We start from the raw sequence: 20,474 nt of genomic DNA, 5'->3' as shown, positions 1-20,474 counted from the left end.
TACCTTGACAAAATGTCTGAAACCATGAAAAATATAAAAGTGAAGTCATAATATATTTTTACATTGTTTTTTGATGCACTGCAATTATTAAAGAACCAAAACACTTAAAGTTCAACAACTTTAAGACTCAGAAGGGTTAAGATGAAAAAACTCAAAACTTTTCAGATTTATTTGGTAAAATATCTTGAAAAACATGTATTATCTTACTTCCATTTCATGGTTATGAAGTACTTTTTATTTATTTAACACATAAAATACAACAGACTCCTTTGAGGTCTGTAGTTGGAGTAATGGCAGTGTTAGTTTCTTTTGCATAAAGGCCAACACTGGAAACTGATACTCAAAATCTTTATACTCTAAACTTTTCAACATCTTCACAACATTTTCAAAATGAATTTTCATCAGTTGTACAAAGTAAAGTGAGTGACCCATCTGGAGCAGAGCCTGTCTGTCAGAGTAGTTTATTAAGTTTAAAGTCACTTCTTTGTTTCTTTTCCCAGCATTTGACTCATTTATTGGACTGAACCAGAACCAAAGCAGCAGCTCATGCCAACTCATGAACAAGTTTTCCACACTCTGAACAAAATGTCCGCCGGCGCAGTAACGTTTCAGTCACTCCCACTGTCGCTGTCGCTATCATCACCTTCTTCCTGTTCTTCTTCTTCTTCTTTTTTCTCAGTTTCCTCCACAAGTCCAGAGAAGAAGTCATTGTCGCCGAGGGCCTTCTTGGTGAGCGACTTCATCCGCCCACCTTTCTTCTTCCTCTTGCGGTATTCGTCCACGCTCAGTTTGGGCAAACCAGAAATGTCCCAGAACTTGATGAGCTGGTCGTGGGCACAGCTGACCAGGAAGCGGGAGTCCCAGGACTTGGCAATCTCTTCGACGGGTTCGCCGACGTGCTGCCCGATGCATCCGATGACCCGGTTGGGGAGAAGGTTGATGGCTCTGACAGGAGACAGGGAGGCCATGTTAATGGTTAAACCCTTAAAGGATGATTTGAGTTATTATGTTAGCAGTAACTTAACTAACCGGATGTATCCGTCCATGGACGCCGTGCACATGATGTTTTCTGTAATTGGCGCGATGCAGTCCACCGACTCCGCCTTCAGAGCGAAGCGGTCACTGGTGGCTCCGAAGCCGTTCCAGTTGAAGATGTAAACGGTTCCTTCGCTGGAGCCGCAGACCACCTTCTTCCCTCGCTTCATCACCGCCACCGAGGTCAGATCGCCGCTCTGGTACTCCGACAGCAGCTCAAAGCGCCGCCGCTTCAGGTTGAAGACGCCCATGGTGCCGTCCCCACTGAGAACCCAGCAGTCACATTGGACATCAGCAAGAGAATCAGGCTTTCACAGAGAAACCAAAAACAACTCCGACATAAATCTGTCCTGTTTCTGAAACTGACCAGAGTAGAAACAAGGTTCACAGAGTAAAAGTTCTTAAAGTTTTAAAACAAACATATAAAAAAACAGTTTTAACAATGACAACAATTAAACTAATAATACTAATAACTAGAACATTTCTGAAGAAATTTAAAGGGGCCTGTCCAACCAGGGGTTCTGATGCTGAAATTAGCAACAATGCTAATATTAGTTAAAATGTAGTTAACAATGTGGCGTAGCGTTAGCATATTAACCAAAAATTGACTTACCCCATTTATTATGCAAACATTAGTATATAAGCTAAAATTAGCTAAGATGCTATGGTTAGCTTAAATTCTGTAGCTAGCATGTGGGGAATTACTAGCATGTGGACTTACTTTCACTTACTCCATTTAGTTCACTAAATGTAGGTAATATATCAAAAATTAGCTAGAATGTTTATTTCAGGCTAAAGTTAGCATTATGGCTATATCATTGGCATATAGAGTAACTATCATGTAAGACTACAACAAGGACGAGTTATCACTAACATGTTGACTAACAATGATTTACTCCATTCAGGATGTAAACATTTTAATTTGGCAATGAGCTTTGCATCGGCTGCTCTCCTATGCATTGCTATGGCAGGCCCCAAAATTAATAATATACTGTGAAAAACTATAACAGAATATACTGTGCACTTTTAAAAATAAAAATATTGGACTTGCGATCCGGGTCCAGTTAAACGTGTGTATTACCTGGCAGTGAGAAGAATCCTCTTGTTCTGGTCCACAGTTATGTCGCTGATATAATCCTCATGGTTTTTCATATCCATGATGGCTGTTCCCTTCCTCATGTCCCACACCTGCACAGAAAATGTTACGCAATAAAATGTTTATCTTCTTGTTTAAAAAATTTTATTATTTGTTTAGTTGCATATGTATTTTTAATATTGCATGAAAAAAGGCTTAAGTAGTTACATAAAAAATCTGCCAATTTTTATATCTGCTTACTCGAATAATCATCAGAATACTCGATATAGTAATCGATTATTAAAATAATTATTAATTGCAGCCTTACTTCATTTTCCTAATATTCCAACTTTATTCTGATAAAATAATAACTTTATTCTCGTACTATTATGATTTTTCTGGTAATATTATGACTTTATTCTTGAATTATTACAACCTTATTCATGTATTTTTATTTTTTTTTTCTGGTAATATTCTGACTTTGCCCTCACATTTTCTTGTTTTCCTTATCTTAACTCTCCTTCATAACCACAGTAGATCTGTAGGGGGGTAAATACTTTTCCCCAGCGTTTCTGTCCAGTGTCCATGTCCAGACCTTCAGGGTGCCTCCGTCGTCTCCGGTGGCCAGCATGTTTTCGTCCACCAGAAGCAGGCTGTTGATGGGGGCCCCGTGGGCCCCCCGGATCCGTGACACCAGCTGCCCCCGCTCCATGTCCAGCAGGTGGACGGCCTTGTCCCGGGACACGCTGTACAGCTTCAGCCCGTCCGCCGAGATGCGCACCTGGCGGCAGGACTTCAGGTGGTGCCCGGACGACCACAGCTCCCGGTTCTCTCCCTCCGTGCAGGAGTAGGAGAAGGCGTACACGTCCCCGTCCACGTCCCCGCACACCAAGACGTCCCTGCTGGGGTGCAGAGCCACCGTGTTGGCGATGGCCTCCAGCTGGATGTCCTGCGGGGTTTCCCGGATCTTCGGGCCGGGAGGCTCCTCTTCCTCCTCCGCATCTTCCTCCAGTCTTTCCGACTCTGATTCTGATGTTCCGGGATCGTTATTCGGTTCTGTTCGGTTACATTCAGGTGGGTCTGCCTCTTCAGAAGTGGGTCCAACATGCTGTGCGGAGGCTGCCATGTTGTTTTGCTTTGTTTCTTCTTCTACAGTTAAATATAGGAGCGTCTCCGAGAACAACCTCAGATACTGACCTCTAGTGACTAACAGTAAAAAATCATTAAAGCAAAGCTAAATGAACAGATAAAATATGAATTCATTAAGTTTTCATTGAAAAATGATGTCTACTCTTTATTGTTGGGTTTCTACGACGGAGTATTGAGGAAAAACACACAATCAGGAGGATAAAGTCAAAAATAATACGAGAATAAAGTTGTAATAATTATTATTTCCAAAATATAACTTTATTCTCACTTTAGTCCGAAGCTTCTACATATCGTTGCAACACTGACTGCTACTGGAGATGCTGCCTGGATGAGTTATAACACGATTTATTTTCCCATTGGGATAAATAAAGTAATTTTACATTTTGATTGAATTGTTCGATTGGATTTCAATGAATTAATATTTTATCTGTTTATTTAGCTTTTCAGTTGTTACATCTCTAGCAAAACAGCGCAACGAATTGGTAGCGCTCTGACAAAGAACGCGTTTATACGGAAATGACGTAAGGACGCCAAAGATGGCGTGAGTTTCAAACCGTCCCTGGATAAATGTTACAGTAAGTGTTTCTTACGGCTTACAGGGGATTAATTATGATGTGTGTTGTTAATTTTAATGGACATGAAGCGGTCGGAGGCAGTTTTATGGTTTGTACGAGGCGATAGTAGCTAAAAGACATTTTAATGTTCCAAACATCCACGAAAACTTTGTGTTGTCGTTTCACTTCACCTTATCACGACTTTTTAATTGAAGTATATACATTTCTTTGATGTCGTGTTACGACTGGAAGTATTAGACAACGTGTTATTAAAGTTAACATGTTGTGATTTATTCGTGGTACACAGGACCGTTCAGGAGCGCAGTGATTAGCCTTCAGGTAAAAATGGCGACCGCATTGAAACTCTTTATTATCGCCGAATTAAACAGCGGATCAGAAATCTTCAGTAGATTAGTCTCTTTTTAATATACATATTCTATAACCAGAGTTATAAAGTGATAAATTCTTATAGCGCAGATTTTTAAATGGAGATCGCTGCAGGGTGACGTTCGAAGTTGGCAGTCTGTTGTCAAGGTAACGGCAGCCTCAGCCAATCCTGGGTCTCAGAGGTTGGAGTGAAACAACATCAACACGGCCTGATGCAACATGGAGTCAGTCAGTAAAAACTGATAACCGGGCTGCATCTGTTCATTCTGGATATTATTAACCACATAATGGGAGAAAAATACAAAAAACACACAGAGAGTACAGTCCCACAGGGAATTTAAAGTAATTATTTAAATACCCATGTGTTAATGACTATTTTATTAGTTATTTTTATATTCGAAGGGAACTTTGATTTTGATTTTCAGATAATCAGATTATGATAAATAGTATTCATCTATATTTTAAATGTATTTCAGACCAATAGCACAATTATAAGATGCATAAGGCCGGGATTTGAACCTGTGACCTTTTGCTGTGCAGCCCAGTTGTGTTTAATTCACTTGTTTTCTCTGCCTGGACACCGTCTCCTGCTGTTGAGACGATTTTTAAAACATTATTCATCCCACAGTTTTTTTTACAATTTCGCTACTTACTCCACTTATTGTTTCAATTTTGCCTGCAGAAGGAAAATAATTGGGTTGGAGACATGCAGCGGAGACCAGAGGATCGGAGCAGAAAGCTCGACTGGAGCCAGAGAGCATAGAGGAGAACCCGAGACCCCAAGGCAAAATGAATCCAGACTTAATTAATATACAAAATAAAATGCTCTCAAAGTGAAGATGCTTGAAACAGATGAAAACTGAAAAAAATATAGTTAAAAAATGAACTTTTCTAATTTGAAATTGATCAATTCAAACTAATTCAAGCAAACAATGATCTGAAATATTTCCATTTAATAATTCAGAAATGGAAATAAAATATTGTAATCATAAGCTTTGTGTTTCCTTCAGAAGGCCCGTCGTCTTCACCTCCTCAGGTCACAGAGAGGAGGCGAGAGAGGAAGAGGAAGGAGGAGTGATGAAGAGGAGCGTGAGGGCGAGGAGGTCGTCCTCAGAGGGGAGGGAGATCAGCCAGGAGTCCAGAGAGCTCAGATGGAGGCTCAACCAGCTGGAGAAGGAGAATCTGAAGCTTTCAGTGCGCCACAACCAGGAGGTGAGGCTGCAGCGCCCTCCAGTGGCCGAGTTCAGAATAACAGATCAGTAAAAACTGAAGTCCGCCAACATGAAAACTCATAATATACAAATTATTTCTACTGTTCCTTCTATGAAAATAATGTTTAAAAAGCAGGAAAAATAAGAAAAATTTAAATATTTTATTTTATTGTTGGTCATGTAGGTTGTTATTTAGCCTACATACACCATCACTTCTCTGCTGCTGGATCCGTTTCCTCCAGTGATTTACCCCAGAATATCAGTTTTGTACATTTATATTATTGGCTTATTTGTGTGTGTGTGTGTGTGTGTGTGTCCAGGTGTGTTTCCTGCAGGCCGAGGTGGCCCGTTTTCGCTCCTTCATGGAGCGCGGCGAGGCTCAGCGGATGAAGCTTCAGTTCCTGCTCGCTGCCAGCCGCAGAGAGAGCAACCGGGTCGCCGAGCTCGACCGGGACAGAACCGCTCTGACAGGTGAACAAATCAAACGTACACTCAGAGAGAAGAGAGCAGAACTGGAGGAGAGCAAAACCTCCTGTGATAGTAAACATGGTGCAGCAGTTCTCACTGTGTTGTGTTTATTATTATTCACGCTGCAGAGAAATCAGCAGAGCTGCAGCAGACCATCGCAGAGCTGCGGAAAACTCTGCAGGTCAGCCAGCAGGCCAGGCAGGACGACCAGCAGGCGCTGCAGCAGGAGGTGGAGGAGAGGGACCAGCTGATCCAGAACTTCAGCTCCGAAAATCAGCGGCTGCACCAACTGCTTCAGGTCAGAAAACCAGCAGCAGCACCAACTGCTGTAAGTCAGATAAAGGAGCTCATCACACTGTGCAGGAAGCAGAGGAAACTCAAACCATTTTGTGTTCATTAGAATACATCAGTCCTGAAACTGAAATCATCCATGTTTCTTCAGAGAGTCGTTGCAAATGATGAAGCTGCAGGCAGGAAGGATCTCCAGTAGCAGTCAAGTTTATTTGTGTAGAACATTTCAGGAACAAGTCAGTTCAAAGTGCTTTATGTTATAAAAACATAATGCAGTCAGCAATTCTGAAACAAGCAAATAACGTTGCATTTTATCCAAAGCCTTCATCCGAATCATAAAGCAAAAACACGTCAAATATGTTGATTAATGTTCCAGTTATTATGAACCAAAGATAACTCTGGTGGGTTTTAGCCTTGATTTAAGGGAACTCAGTGTTTCAACTGTTTTGCAGTTTTCTGGTGGAAAAATTGTGTTGCAGCAAATTTGTAGAAGCCTCTGACTGAAGATAACTCATAAAACTCTAACACAGTGGTCCTTAACCTTTTTTGAGGTACCGAACCCATCAGTTCATCAGTTTCATATGCGCCTTCACCGAACCCTTCGTTAGTGATAAATAAAATCATTTTTTTTCCAAATTCAAGACATACTGTAGGTACATGTTTTTTTGCTGGTGCACAAAATGAGCCGTGCATGAACGTCACTTTGCTCAAAGAACAAAACCATGAACTCACAGCAAGTTACAGTGTTACTTTATTCTGGCCCCCAAAAATATTTCGGCCCCATAAAAGAATTTCAGCCCCAAAAAATATGTTTTTATTATTTTACTAATTAAAATTAAATTTGGATTTTTTTCACAGAATAAAATTTTTTTTAATAACTTAATTTTTTTTATTTTAAATTTAATTTGTTTTTTGTCGTTTTGAATCCACAAAATACTTTTTGGGGGCCAGAATAAAGTTTTGCACAAATGACACACCTGCAAATCAGTGAGACTCCTGCTGTTGTCTTTGGGAGACCATTTCAGAGAGGCGTGGCTTCAGAGAGGCGTGGCTTCAGAGAGGCGTGGCTTCACCTTGGCAGGTGCATCTTCAGAGCAAAGTTTGTTCATTTTCTGCTTTTTTTGCTCGACATATTTAGTATGGATTAAAATATTAAAGAAGAAACCATGCGACGTACAACTACGACAGCCGCTGATACTGCGCCCACTAAATTCCCCTCAGCCCTGATTGGCCGAGCAACGTAACATGATCCTCTGCAGCCAGTGATGGCCAAGCGGGGCGGGGCATCACGACTTTACACAGGTGTGTCTTTACCTCCGCGGCAGAGGCTCCGCCGAACCCCTGAGACCGACTCATCGAACCCCTGGGGTTCAACCGAACTCAGGTTAAGAACCACTGATCTAACATCTCAACATCCAGGCAACAGCGACAATATTAAATCATGATGTTATCTGCATAAGGATGCACTTCATTCCTACCATTACTAAGCCCTAAAACACAAAAATAAAACTTGAAATTGAGTTTTAGGCCATTAGCTCTAAACAGAAAATTTTCTTAAAGAGACAGAAACATAAAACATTTGGAAGCTGCTGTGTAAAATTTAACCACAAAAATAACTCTAGACCAAAATAACCAGCCTTTAGCTGCTCACGTTCAGACGGTCGGTTCTGTTCTGCAGGACCAGCAGGCGGCTCTGGAGGCGTCTGAGAGGAAAATGGCCGACCTGCTGCGGGAGAGACAGAAGGAGGCGGAGGAAAGCAGACTGCTAGCCGAAGAGCTGAAGACGCTGCAGGAGAGGAGCAGCAGGGAGAAGGAGGTGAGGCGGAGCGACGCTTCCTGTCGCTCTGCAGATGGAGGATGACAAAGATGGAGGATCATGTTTGGTTTCCTCCAGATCGCAGATGAGAAGGTGAAGCATCTGGAGGCGAACCTGGAGGCGGCGAAAACGGCTCACCTGGAGTCCAGGAGCAACCTGGAGGTCAGAAGGTTAAACGACTGCTGCTGTCAGTCATTCAGGAAAAAGTTTCCTCTGGTAGCAACAGATACATGAAACACAACAAAATAAGCAGCTTAAAAATGCTTTAAACATCTGCCTGAAAGTCACTAATAACAGCAAAAATGGTTTTTGAATTGAAAATGTTGCTTATTTTGTGGTTTTAGGTTAAAATGTGATTCATTAATTACAGACTCCAGTACATAGCAGCTATATGCAGAGTTTTATAGACATTGCATCTCTGTGTGGCTGTGTGGCCCCTAGCTGCGGGTTCGGGACCTGGAGGCAGCGGTGGCAGTGGAGAAGTCCGGCCACAAGGAGGCGCAGTGCAACCTGGAGCTGCTGCGAACGCACTTCAGAGAGCTGGAGAGAGCTTACAGCCTGGAGAGGGAGAGGAGGGGTCACACTGAGCACACTCTGGAGCGGTGAGCCCTCAGCATGGAGGCACCGCTATGCTACTGTGCTATGCCGCTATGCTACTGTGCTACGTCGCTATGCTACAGTGGTACTGTGCTATGCTACAGTGCTACGCCGCTATGCTACTGTGCTATGCTACAGTGCTACGTCGCTATGCTACTGTGCTACGCCGCTATGCTACAGTGCTACGTCACTATGCTACTGTGCTACGCCGCTATGCTGTGTGGCTATTCTATGCTTCTTTGCTATGCTGCTAGGCTACGCTGCAGTGCTGTGTCGCTCTGCTATGTTGCCAGACCACTCTGCTAGGCTACGCTACATGGTTATGCTGCTATACCACCTGCAAGGCTCTGCTGCTATGCTGCATGCTATGATGCTACATGCTGCTGTGCTACATGCTGCTATGCTACGTGCTGCTATGCTAGGTGTCCTGGGTCGTCCCTCATGTCTGAACAGTTTATCACTTTTACTTTCTGTTAAATATTTATTTACATAAAATTTTTTCCACATTGACGTTCATGCAGCCTGCAGACAGAGTTCAATCACTGCAAGACTGAGATGGCGGTTGCCTTGGAAACCGAGAAGAAGGCAACCTCTGACCTCTCAAAAAAACGTGAGGAGGAGAAGAATCAACTTGGCAAAACGCAGTCGTTGCTGCAGCAGGTAACAGAGAGCAGATTGGAGACATTTGGACAACCCGACCCTGTACTTGGTGTCTCACGTCCTCCCTGGGGGTCCCGACCCCCACTTTGGGAACCCCTGGCTCTAAAGCGGCCATGTTTTCCTGTGTTCAGGCAGCAGCGCAGCGTTCTGAAGCAGAGGATGCCTTCCACAGCTTCCTGCAGCAGATCATCGCCCTGCTCGGCACCACGGCTCAAAACACAGCACAACCTGCAAAGCATGATGGGAAACCGAGTCCCGCTGAGGTCCTGCAGCTGCTGGCGGTCACTCTGAGCACCAAGCAGCACAGACTGGAGGAAACCACCCTCCAGGTCGGGAACGGGTCCACTCAGAGCAACCCGCCGCCTTCCTCCCAGAAACCTGATCTCCGTTTCTCCTTCAGGTCCAGGATCTGCTGGCGGCGACCCAGAAGCTCCACGAGGAGAACCAGCTGCTCCAGCAGCTGACCACAGACCAGCAGAAACAAATTGGTGTAAGGCTGGTGTCGGTTCTGACTGGACCTCATAATGAGGTTCTGGAGCGACAGATCAGGGTCCAAACCCTCGGGGTTTAATTACTTTAATACCACAGATTCCACAGATTTTCATTATTATGTCAGTTTTTTAATCAAAATGTGAATTAAAATCACATAAATATTAGTTTTCAGTCTGATTTAAAGGATTTTGGTTGAACTTCACTGATCTGGACGTATTTTAAAGTTTCAGGGAGACGATGAACATTTAGGCTAAAGATGAACTTTTCTCCCTGTCCACCAGGAGGCGCAGCAGGTGCTGGGCCAGCTGCAGGACGAGGTCTCTGATTGGTCGATGCAGAACGCAGCGCTGCAGGAGGAGCTGCAGACAGTGAAGGAGGAGAGCAGAAAGGAGATCCGGGAGATGAGAGACGAGTTCAGCAAGGAGTCAGCGGTGATTCACTTAGTGTTCAGGAACGGTTCCACTTCCTGTAGAGGAACGGTTCCACTTCCTGGAGAGGAACGGTTTCACTTCCTGTAGAGGAACGGTTCTACTTCCTGTAGAGGAACGGTTCCACTTCCTGTAGAGGAACGGTTCCACTTCCTGTAGAGGAACGGTTCCACTTCCTGTAGAGGAACGGTTCCACTTCCTGGAGAGGAACGGTTCTACTTCCTGTAGAGGAACGGTTCTACTTCCTGTAGAGGAACGGTTCCACTTCCTGTAGAGGAACGGTTCTACTTCCTGTAGAGGAACGGTTCTACTTCCTGTAGAGGAACGGTTCTACTTCCTGTTGAGGAACAATTCTACTTCCTGTAGAGGAACAATTCCACTTCCTGTAGAGGAACAGTTCTACTTCCTGTAGAGGAACGGTTCCACTTCCTGTAGAGGAACGGTTCCACTTCCTGTAGAGGAACGGTTCCACTTCCTGTAGAGGAACGGTTCCACTTCCTGTAGAGGAACAATTCTACTTCCTGTAGAGGAACAATTCCACTTCCTGTAGAGGAACGGTTTCACTTCCTGGAGAGGAACGGTTTCACTTCCTGGAGAGGAACGGTTCTACTTCCTGTAGAGGAACGGTTCTACTTCCTGTAGAGGAACGGTTTTACTTCCTGTAGATTGAGCTTCTACTTCCTGTAGAGGAACGGTTTCACTTCCTGTAGAGGAACGGTTCCACTTTCTGTAGAGGAACGGTTCTACTTCCTGTAGAGGAACGGTTTCACTTCCTGGAGAGGAACGGTTCCACTTCCTGGAGAGGAACAGTTTCACTTCCTGTAGAGGAACGGTTCTACTTCCTGTAGAGGAACGGTTCCACTTCCTGTAGAGGAACGGTTCTACTTCCTGTAGAGGAACGGTTTCACTTCCTGGAGAGGAACGGTTCCACTTCCTGTAGAGGAACAGTTTCACTTCCTGTAGAGGAACATGTCCACTTCCTGTAGAGGAACGGTTCTACTTCCTGTAGAGGAACGGTTCTACTTCCTGTAGAGGAACGGTTTTACTTCCTGTAGATTGAGTTTCTACTTCCTGTAGAGGAACGGTTTCACTTCCTGTAGAGGAACGGTTCTACTTCCTGTAGAGGAACGGTTTCACTTCCTGTAGAGGAACGGTTCTACTTCCTGTAGAGGAACGGTTCTACTTCCTGTAGAGGAACGGTTTCACTTCCTGTAGAGGAACGGTTCTACTTCCTGTAGAGGAACAATTCCACTTCCTGTAGAGGAACGGTTCTACTTCCTGTATAGGAACGGTTCCACTTCCTGTAGAGGAACGGTTCTACTTCCTGTAGAGGAACGGTTCTACTTCCTGTAGAGGAACGGTTCTACTTCCTGTAGAGGAACAATTCCACTTCCTGTAGAGGAACAATTCCACTTCCTGTAGAGGAACAGTTCTACTTTCTGTAGAGGAACGGTTCTACTTCCTGTAGAGGAACGGTTCTACTTCCTGTAGAGGAACAATTCCACTTCCTGTAGAGGAACAGTTCTACTTCCTGTAGAGGAACGGTTCTACTTCCTGTAGAGGAACGGTTCTACTTCCTGTAGAGGAACGTCAACACTTTTTAATATTGCAGGAAAAGAACTTGTTATATTAGCACATTATTTAATCTGTAAAAGGAATTTTTCCAGCGTTTTAGGATAAATAATCTGCAATAGAACAAGCACTATTTCATCAATATTTATAAAATCACTAAATAATTTAAAGTGAAGTGCTTTTATTTTGGTGAGTTTTTTCTTGTGTGGTCCAGTTAAAACCTGCCTGATCTGAACCTTTGAACTCTGTGGGGTTGAATACTTTTCCTCTCTTGTCCCGGTGCAGAATAAGTTTTCACTCCCTGTGTGTGTTCAGGTCCGCCTGGCCTTCCTGCACCACCTGAACCAGCGCCTGCTGACCGGCTGCGTCCTCATCCAGCCGCCCCACAGCATTCTGGGAGACTTTACCTGGAGGGAGCTGTGTGATGTCATCAGCGAGCAGGTGGAGCAGATGACCTCTGACCTGCATCAGGCCAAGGACAAGGTGAAGCTGGAAAGTTTCTGCTGCAGTAAAATATCAGATTCCAGACAAAACGGAGCAAAATTGCTGTTTTTTTCTCTTCTGCTTCTTTTCATCATTTCACCGTTTCAGCACAACAGTTTGGTTTCTTCTTCTCTGTGCAGATCGCTCACCTGCAGAGTGTGTGTGACAAGAAGAGTGTGTGTGTGCGTGAGCTGAAGCGCAGCCAGGAGTGTGTGTTGTCTAGCCTGCAGGAAAACATGAAGAGGAAAGAGGAGACATGGAGCCAGCAGCACACACACACTGTCAACCAGCTGCAGAACCAGCTGCAGGTAACAAACACCCACACACACCCACACACACCCACACACACGCCCACACGCACACACACACACACACACAGGAGGTGTGATGAAGCTGATGTGAAGTCTGCTGAGTCTCCCTGCAGCGACGTTTTCATTTTATTTCTCTATGAAAAAACGATAAAACAGGAGCAGAAATTGTTCATCTGAAAATTATTTCAGCCCAAAAAATCTGATTGATGGAAGAAAGTTGATGTTTCTTTTTGCTAACGCCGGATTTCTGCAAGGTGTCAAATTGTTGAAATTTTGGTCTCCAGGAAGTCTTAAATGTAACCTAGATAAATGTAACCGTTGTACAACCAAACATTTAGTTGAATCTTTTTTCATTCTGAGAAACTCTCTGGCTTCATTCCGTCATCATTTCTCTGCGGTTTGTTGTTTAATTTGACATTGCTAATTAAGCCGCTAACGTTAGCTAGCCAAAAACCCAGGAGTCACATGATAAAAACTGCAGCTTAAGTCCCAAAGTTCATCAAAAATACAAGATATAGGAGTTTGTTTCAATAAATAATTCTGAAATATTGATAAAAAGAACCAAAAGAACATTTTTCCCATAAGTGAAATAATCAGCCAAGCTGTTTCTTTTTTATCAAGAATTATTTATTGAAAACATTCTCCTAAATGTTGCTGAAATGTTCCTTGTGAGTTACTGTAGTTTTGTCTTATTTTAAGATATTTGCACTAGACAATCGGCAGTTTTCAGGTTTTAAACATAATTATTTTTTACGTATTTCTGGGTCAGCAGTAGAACTTGTCTTAGAACTCCCCCAGTCTGAGTCGTGACCTCTGACCTTGCATCAAATTAAACGTCTGAATCTGAATAATCATTATTAGTTCTGTCATAATAACACATTTTGCTGTGCGATAAATTGTCCCAGAACTTATTGAGATAAACAATCATATTGTTGTTTTGAGTCAAGTAACATAATGGTGATAATAATGCAGAAATACATTTTCAAAGATCAATAAACTTTAAATTCTAATGAATATGTAACACTGGAACTGGAAGACATTTTAAATATCTAAAATCAGTAAAAACAACGAATAGAATTAATGATGAAGTTTCTGGAAAAAACAGATAATCTGATAATAAATATCCAGACTGAAAACTTTTCTCATCCAGTTTTTGGTAGAAAGAGCAAAACATTAAATTATGCAAATGGAAATTATTGAGCTTGTTTCAGTTTATCATATGATTAATTGATTATTGATTATTGTGATCACAATATGAAATTCCTAACAATAAATGCCCACCATTATGTCATGTTTTCATAATAACACATTTTATTTGTGTTTTCTTGACACTTAAGGACAAATTAGAAAATAATGACATCAATTAGAAGCTACAACAATAAAAGTAATAAAATCATCTGATTTGAAGCTTCAGCTGATACATTCTGATCAAATTGGAGATTATTTTGAATATTGATTTGATCATAAATCTCTTGTTGGTCGTCTCCTGTAGATGTGTCGCTCTCAGTGCGACGCCCGCGTCTCCTCCCTGGAGCACCGCTGCTCCTCGCTGACCTCTGACCTCTCCCGGAGCCGGCGGGAGTCGTTGTCCTTGTCGGCGGCCTGCGGCCTGCTGGCGGGCGCCCTCAGGCACGCCCACGGCTGCGTGCGCTCCCTGTCCGAGCAGAAGGCGGTCCTGGGCCGGCGGCTGGTCGAGCGGGAGCGGCTGGAGCTGGAGGTCCGGAAGCTGGCCGACGCGCTGGGCGGCGAGCGGACGGAGGAGGAGGAAGAGGAGGAGCGAGGACGGAGGGCGAGGAGGAGGTGGAGGAGCGGCGCGGGCGCCGTGATGGCGGTGAACCGGTGGACGGCTCTGAGGAAGGAGACGGAGGTGGTGCTGCGGCTGGAGAGGAGCGGCGGCAGCGTCTGCGTGTGTGCAGCGCCGCGTACGGCAGCCCAGAAGGGTCAGTTCACCTCGCAGGCTGTGAATCTTCTGGTTTTCTCATTAGAGTTTAGTTTTATTTCATTATGACCTTTAGTTCGTCTGATTCAGTTAGTTTTACTGTATGTTTGCTGTTTTTTGTTAGTCATTATTAGTAAAATATTGTTTATTTCTTATTACTTATAGATAGACTTGTGGCAATAAATCAATTAACTGCGTCATGAACAAAATCAATAATTTCTATTTGTATGATTTAATGTTTTTCTCTTTTTTATCTGGATGATAAAAGTTTTCTGTCTGGTGTTTTGGTCTCTACTAGACATTTTGTTTACAGACGTCATAATTCATTTTAATTTTAGTTTCTGTTTAAAATGTCTCCCAGTTTCAGTGTTTAATTAGGATTTAAAGGTTATTGATCTTTTAGTTTGTGTTCTTGTATTATTATTCCATTATTATCATTATATTAGTTGAAAATTGTTTCAAAACAACAATATTATCATTTATTGCAATAATTTCTGGGACAATTTATCTGTAAAAATATATATTTTTTTATAAATGTTTCATTCTTTATCACAAGCAGTTTTTATTGTTTGACAGGAGCTGAAGTTCCTGAAAGAGTTTTTTCTCGCTGGCTTCGCTCTAAAAGCCTCTCCGCCATCATCCTGTCCTCCATGGTCGACCTGCAGGGGGCGCTGGCTGACTCAGGTAACCAATCTGTTTATGTGAGCCTTCGTCCAATCAGCAGCTCCACTCAGAACCCGCCTCTCTCTCCAGACTCCTCTCCCGCTCATGTAATGGCCGCCGCTCGCTCTGGGTTCTCCCGCCTCCTGGACCAGCTGCTGGACCAATCAGCTCGCAGTGTTTCCTCCGGTTCGGCTGAGCGGATCGCAGAGCGCTCCTCCCTGAAGGTAGAGGTAGAGGTTTGGATCTTGGTTCTGCAGAACCTCTCCCTCCGCTGACCTCATGTCTCCCCCGCCAGACTCTCATCTCCGGCCTCCAGCAGCACTTCCTGCTCTTCAGCCAACGGCTGCACGCCGCCGAGGTGGAGAGGCGGAGCCTGCGGCTGGAGGTGTCCAACCTGAAGAAAGGGCTGCAGCAGGAGCGGGCGGAGCTGGTTCTGATGGTGAGTTTGGAGGAGGACTGGGTTCTGTTCAGACAGCCGCTGTGTGTCTGACGTTGTGTTTCTGTGTTCAGGTTCCGACGGAGCGATTCCAGACGGCCTGCGAGGAGCTGAGGCTCTCTCTGAACCGAGAGCAGGAGGCGCAGGAGCTGATCCAGGAGCAGAGCAGGCAGCTGCAGCTGCTGCAGCAACGGGTCGACAAGCTGGCCTCAGAACAGCACACACTGACCCACAGCAAACAGGTAGAGAACAGAACAGGTGGAGAACCAGACAGGTGGAGAACCAGACGGTTAGAGAACCAGACGGTTAGAGAACCAGATAGGTAGAGAACCAGACGGGTGGAGAACCAGACGGTTAGAGAACCAGACGGGTGGAGAACCAGACGGTTAGAGAACCAGACGGGTGGAGAACAGAACAAGTAAAGAACCAGACAGGTGGAGAACCAGACGGGTGGAGAACAGAACAGGTAGAGAACCAGATGGGTGGAGAACCAGACAGGTAGCTCCTAACATCTTGGGTAGTTTCAGAGATCAGCAGTAACTTTTGGAATAAATTAACTTTTCAGAGTATTTTTACTATTTAGTATCGATACTAAAGATGCACTGATCCACTTTTCTGATACCGATATCTGAGGTTTAGTATCGGTCGATACGGATCCGATACAGAAAACATCCCTGAACTTGTTTCTGTTTTTAAAGAGAGACATAAATGGTCTAATTTACAGCACATTTATATTATACATCATGTATACTTATATCTAAATATAGATATAGAGAGAATCTATATTTTTTACTTGGTGGAAAAACATAAACTAACCGGATCTGTGTGCAGCGAAAAAAAGATTTTTTGTTTGATGCGTTTATGAAGAAACGTGTTCACAGGTCTGAGTGTAAGGGAACAGGGTTGGGTGGGAATTATAGAATAAATAAACATCTGCATTATTCAATCATGTGAAGCAGCGCTATGTAACTATGTGCTAGACTTTTTCACAAGCAGCTCTGCTTCAGCTGTTTGTTCTCTGATCGTAGCAACTATGTGAGGAATATCTGGTTTTGTATCGTAGATTTTCTGCTGTATGTGATATTTGTCTGCCTTGTTTCTTTTGGCACTGATGGCAGTTTGCTTCTTTACCGTGTTCTTCAGCTCCAGTGGAGAATTTATTTTATTTTTATCTGCAAAATGTCACCCTTTGATGTTTGACGTTCCTGGTAGAAACATCAATTTAAAGAACGTTGCAGCCATGACTAGAACTTCCACTAACGAGGATTCACAACAACAACATGTTTCTGACAGAAACCGCTGAGTTCGAAGCTCCGTTAGAGCAGAGATCAGAGAGCGCCACCTTCAGGAAGCTGTCAGCGTCTCTGCTTTAAATGTCGCCTCATCTCTCTCCATCAGCTGAGCCGTAAAGAAAGCTCCCTGAGAATTCTGGGTAAGCAGCTGGCGGGCGTTCAGAAGGAGAAGAGGCAGCTGGAGCAGCAACTGCAGGGAGCCGAGGAGCAGCTGAGGGACGCGGTCAGGTAACGCAGGAGAGGCTGAGGACGGATGAAAACCTCTCAGGTCTTTAAATGAACTAAATATAAAGTTACATTTCAACAGGATCTGGTTCAAAACGAAGTTAGAAATGCAGACGTCGCATTAATAAACATGCAGAGATCTGATTATAACACAGCCAGTTTAACACCAAAATGTTCCCTTAATGAAACTTTTAAAATAAAATAAAAGGGTAAAATAGTTTTTTATTATAAAGTAGTAAAAAATAAACCAAATTGCAGCAACATGATTGACTCATTTAGATTAAATGATTTCATTCTGATGCCAAATGAAATGCAACACAGTCTGATTTTGGTTATTATGCCAGCTGGTGGACTTAGATCAAGTTCTCCTGGGCAAGCATGAGGCGCCGGTGGGAAGGAACAAATGGGTTTTAACAGGCAGAAACCTGAGAGACATCCCGACTCGACCATCAGGGAAAAACATTCTCATCTGTGATAGTTTTGGAGAATCACTGTGGAAAACAAGCCGATTCTCACCGTCGGTTCAACCAAAGGGAATTTTCTGATGTTTTTCAGGCGGCAGCAGTTCGTGATTCTCTGCCTGAAGGCTGCAGAGTCGAGCTGTAAGCAGGTGAGCAGAGCCAAACCTTCACACACTTCCTGGACCAACCGCCCGCTAACACACTCCTCCTCCGCTCTGCCAGGTCAGAGAGAGTCTCGCCCAGTCGCAGAACTCTGCCCCGACTCAGCGGCGCCCCCTGCTGTTCACCCTGGACTACCTGAATATGAGCGACGAGAAACACCTGATGGCAGCTCCTGAGGTGGCAGCGTGTCAGGTAAAAACTACCAAATAAAGTTTCCAGATATCTACAGCCGAGCCAAAACCTGAGAGATTTTTACCATGTCGTATCAGAGCCTGGAGACAGAAACTAAAGGTTCACATTTCTGCCAAAAACTCAGAAATTATTTTCTAGATACTTCTAGAAAATAATTTCTAGATACTTTCTAGATACTTCTAGAAAATAATTCTAAAGAAAATTTTTGAATTCGAAATTCAGAAATGTCCAAGTTCCTTTGTAGAAGATTTCTGACATTAATCTAAAAAGATTTTTTTTCTAGAGATTTTCTGAGATTTCTCTGTTTTTTGCCAGAATCCAAACATATATGGCATTGTACTGTACTGCTACGGCGTAGTAGATTTTGCACGTTTGATATATTAAAATAAAGACGTTTAGTTTTCAGTTTCTTTTGGGCTCGATTGAATAAATCTATTTTCTGTAATAAGAACAGGATTTGGGCCCCTTTGGTTCCGAACATTTGCTGTATTTAGCCAAGTTTTAAAAGAATATGAGATGATTTGGATGCAGCAAAGTTGGATTTTCAGTAAAACTCTCTAGATGAACCTTTTGTTAAAACTTGGTTATAAAAATGTAAATACTTTGTGCTGTTCTTTATGTTTTATGTCTGCAGAGCTTCCTGTCCGTCGTCTCTCAGCTCCACCAGGCCTGCTGCTCCCGGATGGACTGGCTGGAGCAGGAAGTCTCCGCCCACCACAGTCATGTGACCGCGCTGCGCGGCGAGCTGCAGGACGCCTGCCTCCGCGAAAACCTGGCCTTCATTCCCGTAAGACATCACCTTCGAACTTCTGAAGTTTTAGGAGCTATTTCTTCTTTTTTTATCTTTGTTTTTATATTTTTACTTATTTAAACAGGTAAAATTGTGAGTTCAGACAACAGGAAGTCGCATTGCTTCCCATTATGGCTTACAGACGCATCACTGATTAGAGTCCAGAAAAAAGAAAAAGAAAATTTTAGAGGCAGGTTTCAGATCTGAGTAACAAACCAGTGAGCTGATAACTGTCCCGTTTTCCCAGAGTTTTTCTCCACAACGATTTAGTTTTAATCAGGTTGATCAACTTTAACCACTTTTAGATTAACATCTTAGAATTTGATTTTTTGGCTTATTGGAACAATTTTCACTAATTTCTTGGCAAATGAACATCACAGTTTTAGATTTGTTTTAATTTGTTTACTTCTCTTTTTTTCCCACGTCAAACACATCCAGAGGGTTTTACTATCCTAAACATGCTCACATGGACAGTCTAAACAACAACATAACACCAGTTTAATATAAATTGTAAAAACAGAAATCTTCATTCATGTCTCGTATTTATGCACTTTTATTTTCCGGTCAGTTTCTAAAGAGTCAGAATCTGTCGGTGTTTCTGTTTGAGGTGGACGCTCTTCCTGGACCGGAGGGCGATGAGGAGAAACGCGACTTTCTTCCTCTATCTGGTTTCTCTGAGAAGCCGATCTGTAAGGAAGACGTGACCCGTCTGTTCTGATCTGAAGCACGCTGAAACAAAAACTCGCTCCTGGTTTCAGTCCTGGGATGTTTCAAAGATGAGAAGTCGGATCAACCTGGAAGTTTCATCTTCAGGAAGTTTTAATCAGCTGAGCTGCTGACCTGTGGAGGTTCCTGCTTCAAATGTCTCAGAAAAACCAAACAGAACATTTTACTCTGATCTCTTTCTGTTATTTAAATGTCAGCCTAACTTCATGCAATTTTTTATCAACAGACGACAAAGAGGGACACAAATGAATCCCTAATTCAAAATGAGAAGGAAAAAGTGGGTAAAAAAGGAAAAGAAGGCAAATTCTTGGGGAGAAAGAAAACTGACGATTAAAACAGAGGAAACGGTCAAAATGTCCCCACAAAGTCAGAAATACACAAAACAATAAGAAAAAAATGAAAAAGAGAAAAAAATATTCGAGAAGGAAGCAGTTGTTGGGTTTTTAAACCTGCGGAGATAAGGAGGAGAAAAGAGATGAAATAAATAAAGTCAAGAAAAATGAAATTCTCCTAAAAAAACAGAAAAATGACCAGAATGGAGAAAAGAAGCTGTAAGCTTATAAAGGGATCCAAACCCATAATCAGTTTTATTAGTCATGATTTTTATTTGTTAGACCATAAAAATATGTTAGAAAAGCTCAGCACACAAAGCTTTGTGCTTTTGGGACATTTAGTTTGTTGTTAGCGCCCCCTAGAGCCCAAACTTTATTTAGCTTGATCAATTCTCAGACTTTATATGATAAATAGCAGATTTTCGCCCAGAAGCCACGCCCACCTTCTGCATGTAAACCGCCTCAGAGGTTGAGTCGGCCATTTTTGTGAAATAAACGGTTTAAAATCAGGGAAACTCCTGGAGTCGGATGTTTGTAAAACGTTCCTCAACATGATCAATCTAATTATCTGTTATTGTGTCTAAAATATGATAATTAGCCGAGTCTGGATCATAATTCATAATTGCCCTGCAGTATGCTATATGGTGGTTATGTGAGTGGTTTGTTTTGGTTCAATGGACTCGGTTCCACTGGACACCAGAGTTACAACCTGTTACATCTCAATCTG

General features: G+C 43.0%; 2 protein-coding genes across 2 annotated transcripts; one reads left to right on the top strand and one right to left on the bottom strand.

Annotated features, from left to right (window-relative positions):
- Nucleotides 1-136: 136 nt before the first annotated feature.
- wdr55 (WD repeat domain 55) lies at nt 137-3,270 on the bottom strand. The gene is made up of 4 exons (XM_028038720.1): nt 2,706-3,270; nt 2,117-2,223; nt 1,030-1,299; nt 137-945 (listed from the first exon to the last, which is right to left on the bottom strand). Exons 1-4 carry the CDS (start codon nt 3,234-3,236, stop codon nt 609-611), a joined length of 1,245 nt encoding a protein of 414 aa, XP_027894521.1. The 5' UTR covers nt 3,237-3,270; the 3' UTR covers nt 137-608.
- A 484-nt stretch (nt 3,271-3,754) lies between these two features.
- ccdc171 (coiled-coil domain containing 171) lies at nt 3,755-20,256 on the top strand. The gene is given in 25 exon segments (XM_028038698.1): nt 3,755-3,834; nt 4,883-4,984; nt 5,211-5,412; nt 5,732-5,882; nt 6,008-6,177; nt 7,849-7,986; nt 8,065-8,148; nt 8,428-8,588; nt 9,105-9,243; nt 9,375-9,572; nt 9,644-9,733; nt 10,017-10,166; nt 12,051-12,218; nt 12,359-12,526; nt 14,022-14,469; nt 15,045-15,152; nt 15,222-15,376; nt 15,378-15,416; nt 15,418-15,570; nt 15,642-15,809; nt 16,966-17,087; nt 17,640-17,694; nt 17,768-17,899; nt 18,534-18,686; nt 19,297-20,256. Coding segments are annotated over 25 exon segments (3,573 nt in total). The 5' UTR covers nt 3,755-3,826; the 3' UTR covers nt 19,408-20,256.
- The last annotated feature ends 218 nt before the right edge of the window (nt 20,257-20,474 follow it).

The sequence above is a fragment of the Xiphophorus couchianus genome, chromosome 14 (genome assembly GCF_001444195.1).
Source record: "Xiphophorus couchianus chromosome 14, X_couchianus-1.0, whole genome shotgun sequence".
In the NCBI taxonomy this organism is placed as follows: domain Eukaryota; kingdom Metazoa; phylum Chordata; class Actinopteri; order Cyprinodontiformes; family Poeciliidae; genus Xiphophorus; species Xiphophorus couchianus.
Note: the sequence above shows the minus strand (reverse complement) of the source record. Positions and strands in the feature narration are given on the sequence as shown.

What these genes read in the sequence shown, in the direction of transcription:
- wdr55 (XM_028038720.1), bottom strand. Translation starts at nt 3,236, where the DNA reads ATGGCAGCCTCCGCACAGCATGTTGGACCCACTTCTGAAGAGGCAGAC. An exon ending in ACGACGGAGGCACCCTGAAG is followed by an intron (nt 2,224 to 2,705) that starts GTCTGGACATGG and finishes TTTTCTGTGCAG; the next exon opens with GTGTGGGACATGAGGAAGGG. An exon ending in AGGATTCTTCTCACTGCCAG is followed by an intron (nt 1,300 to 2,116) that starts GTAATACACACG and finishes CTGGGTTCTCAG; the next exon opens with TGGGGACGGCACCATGGGCG.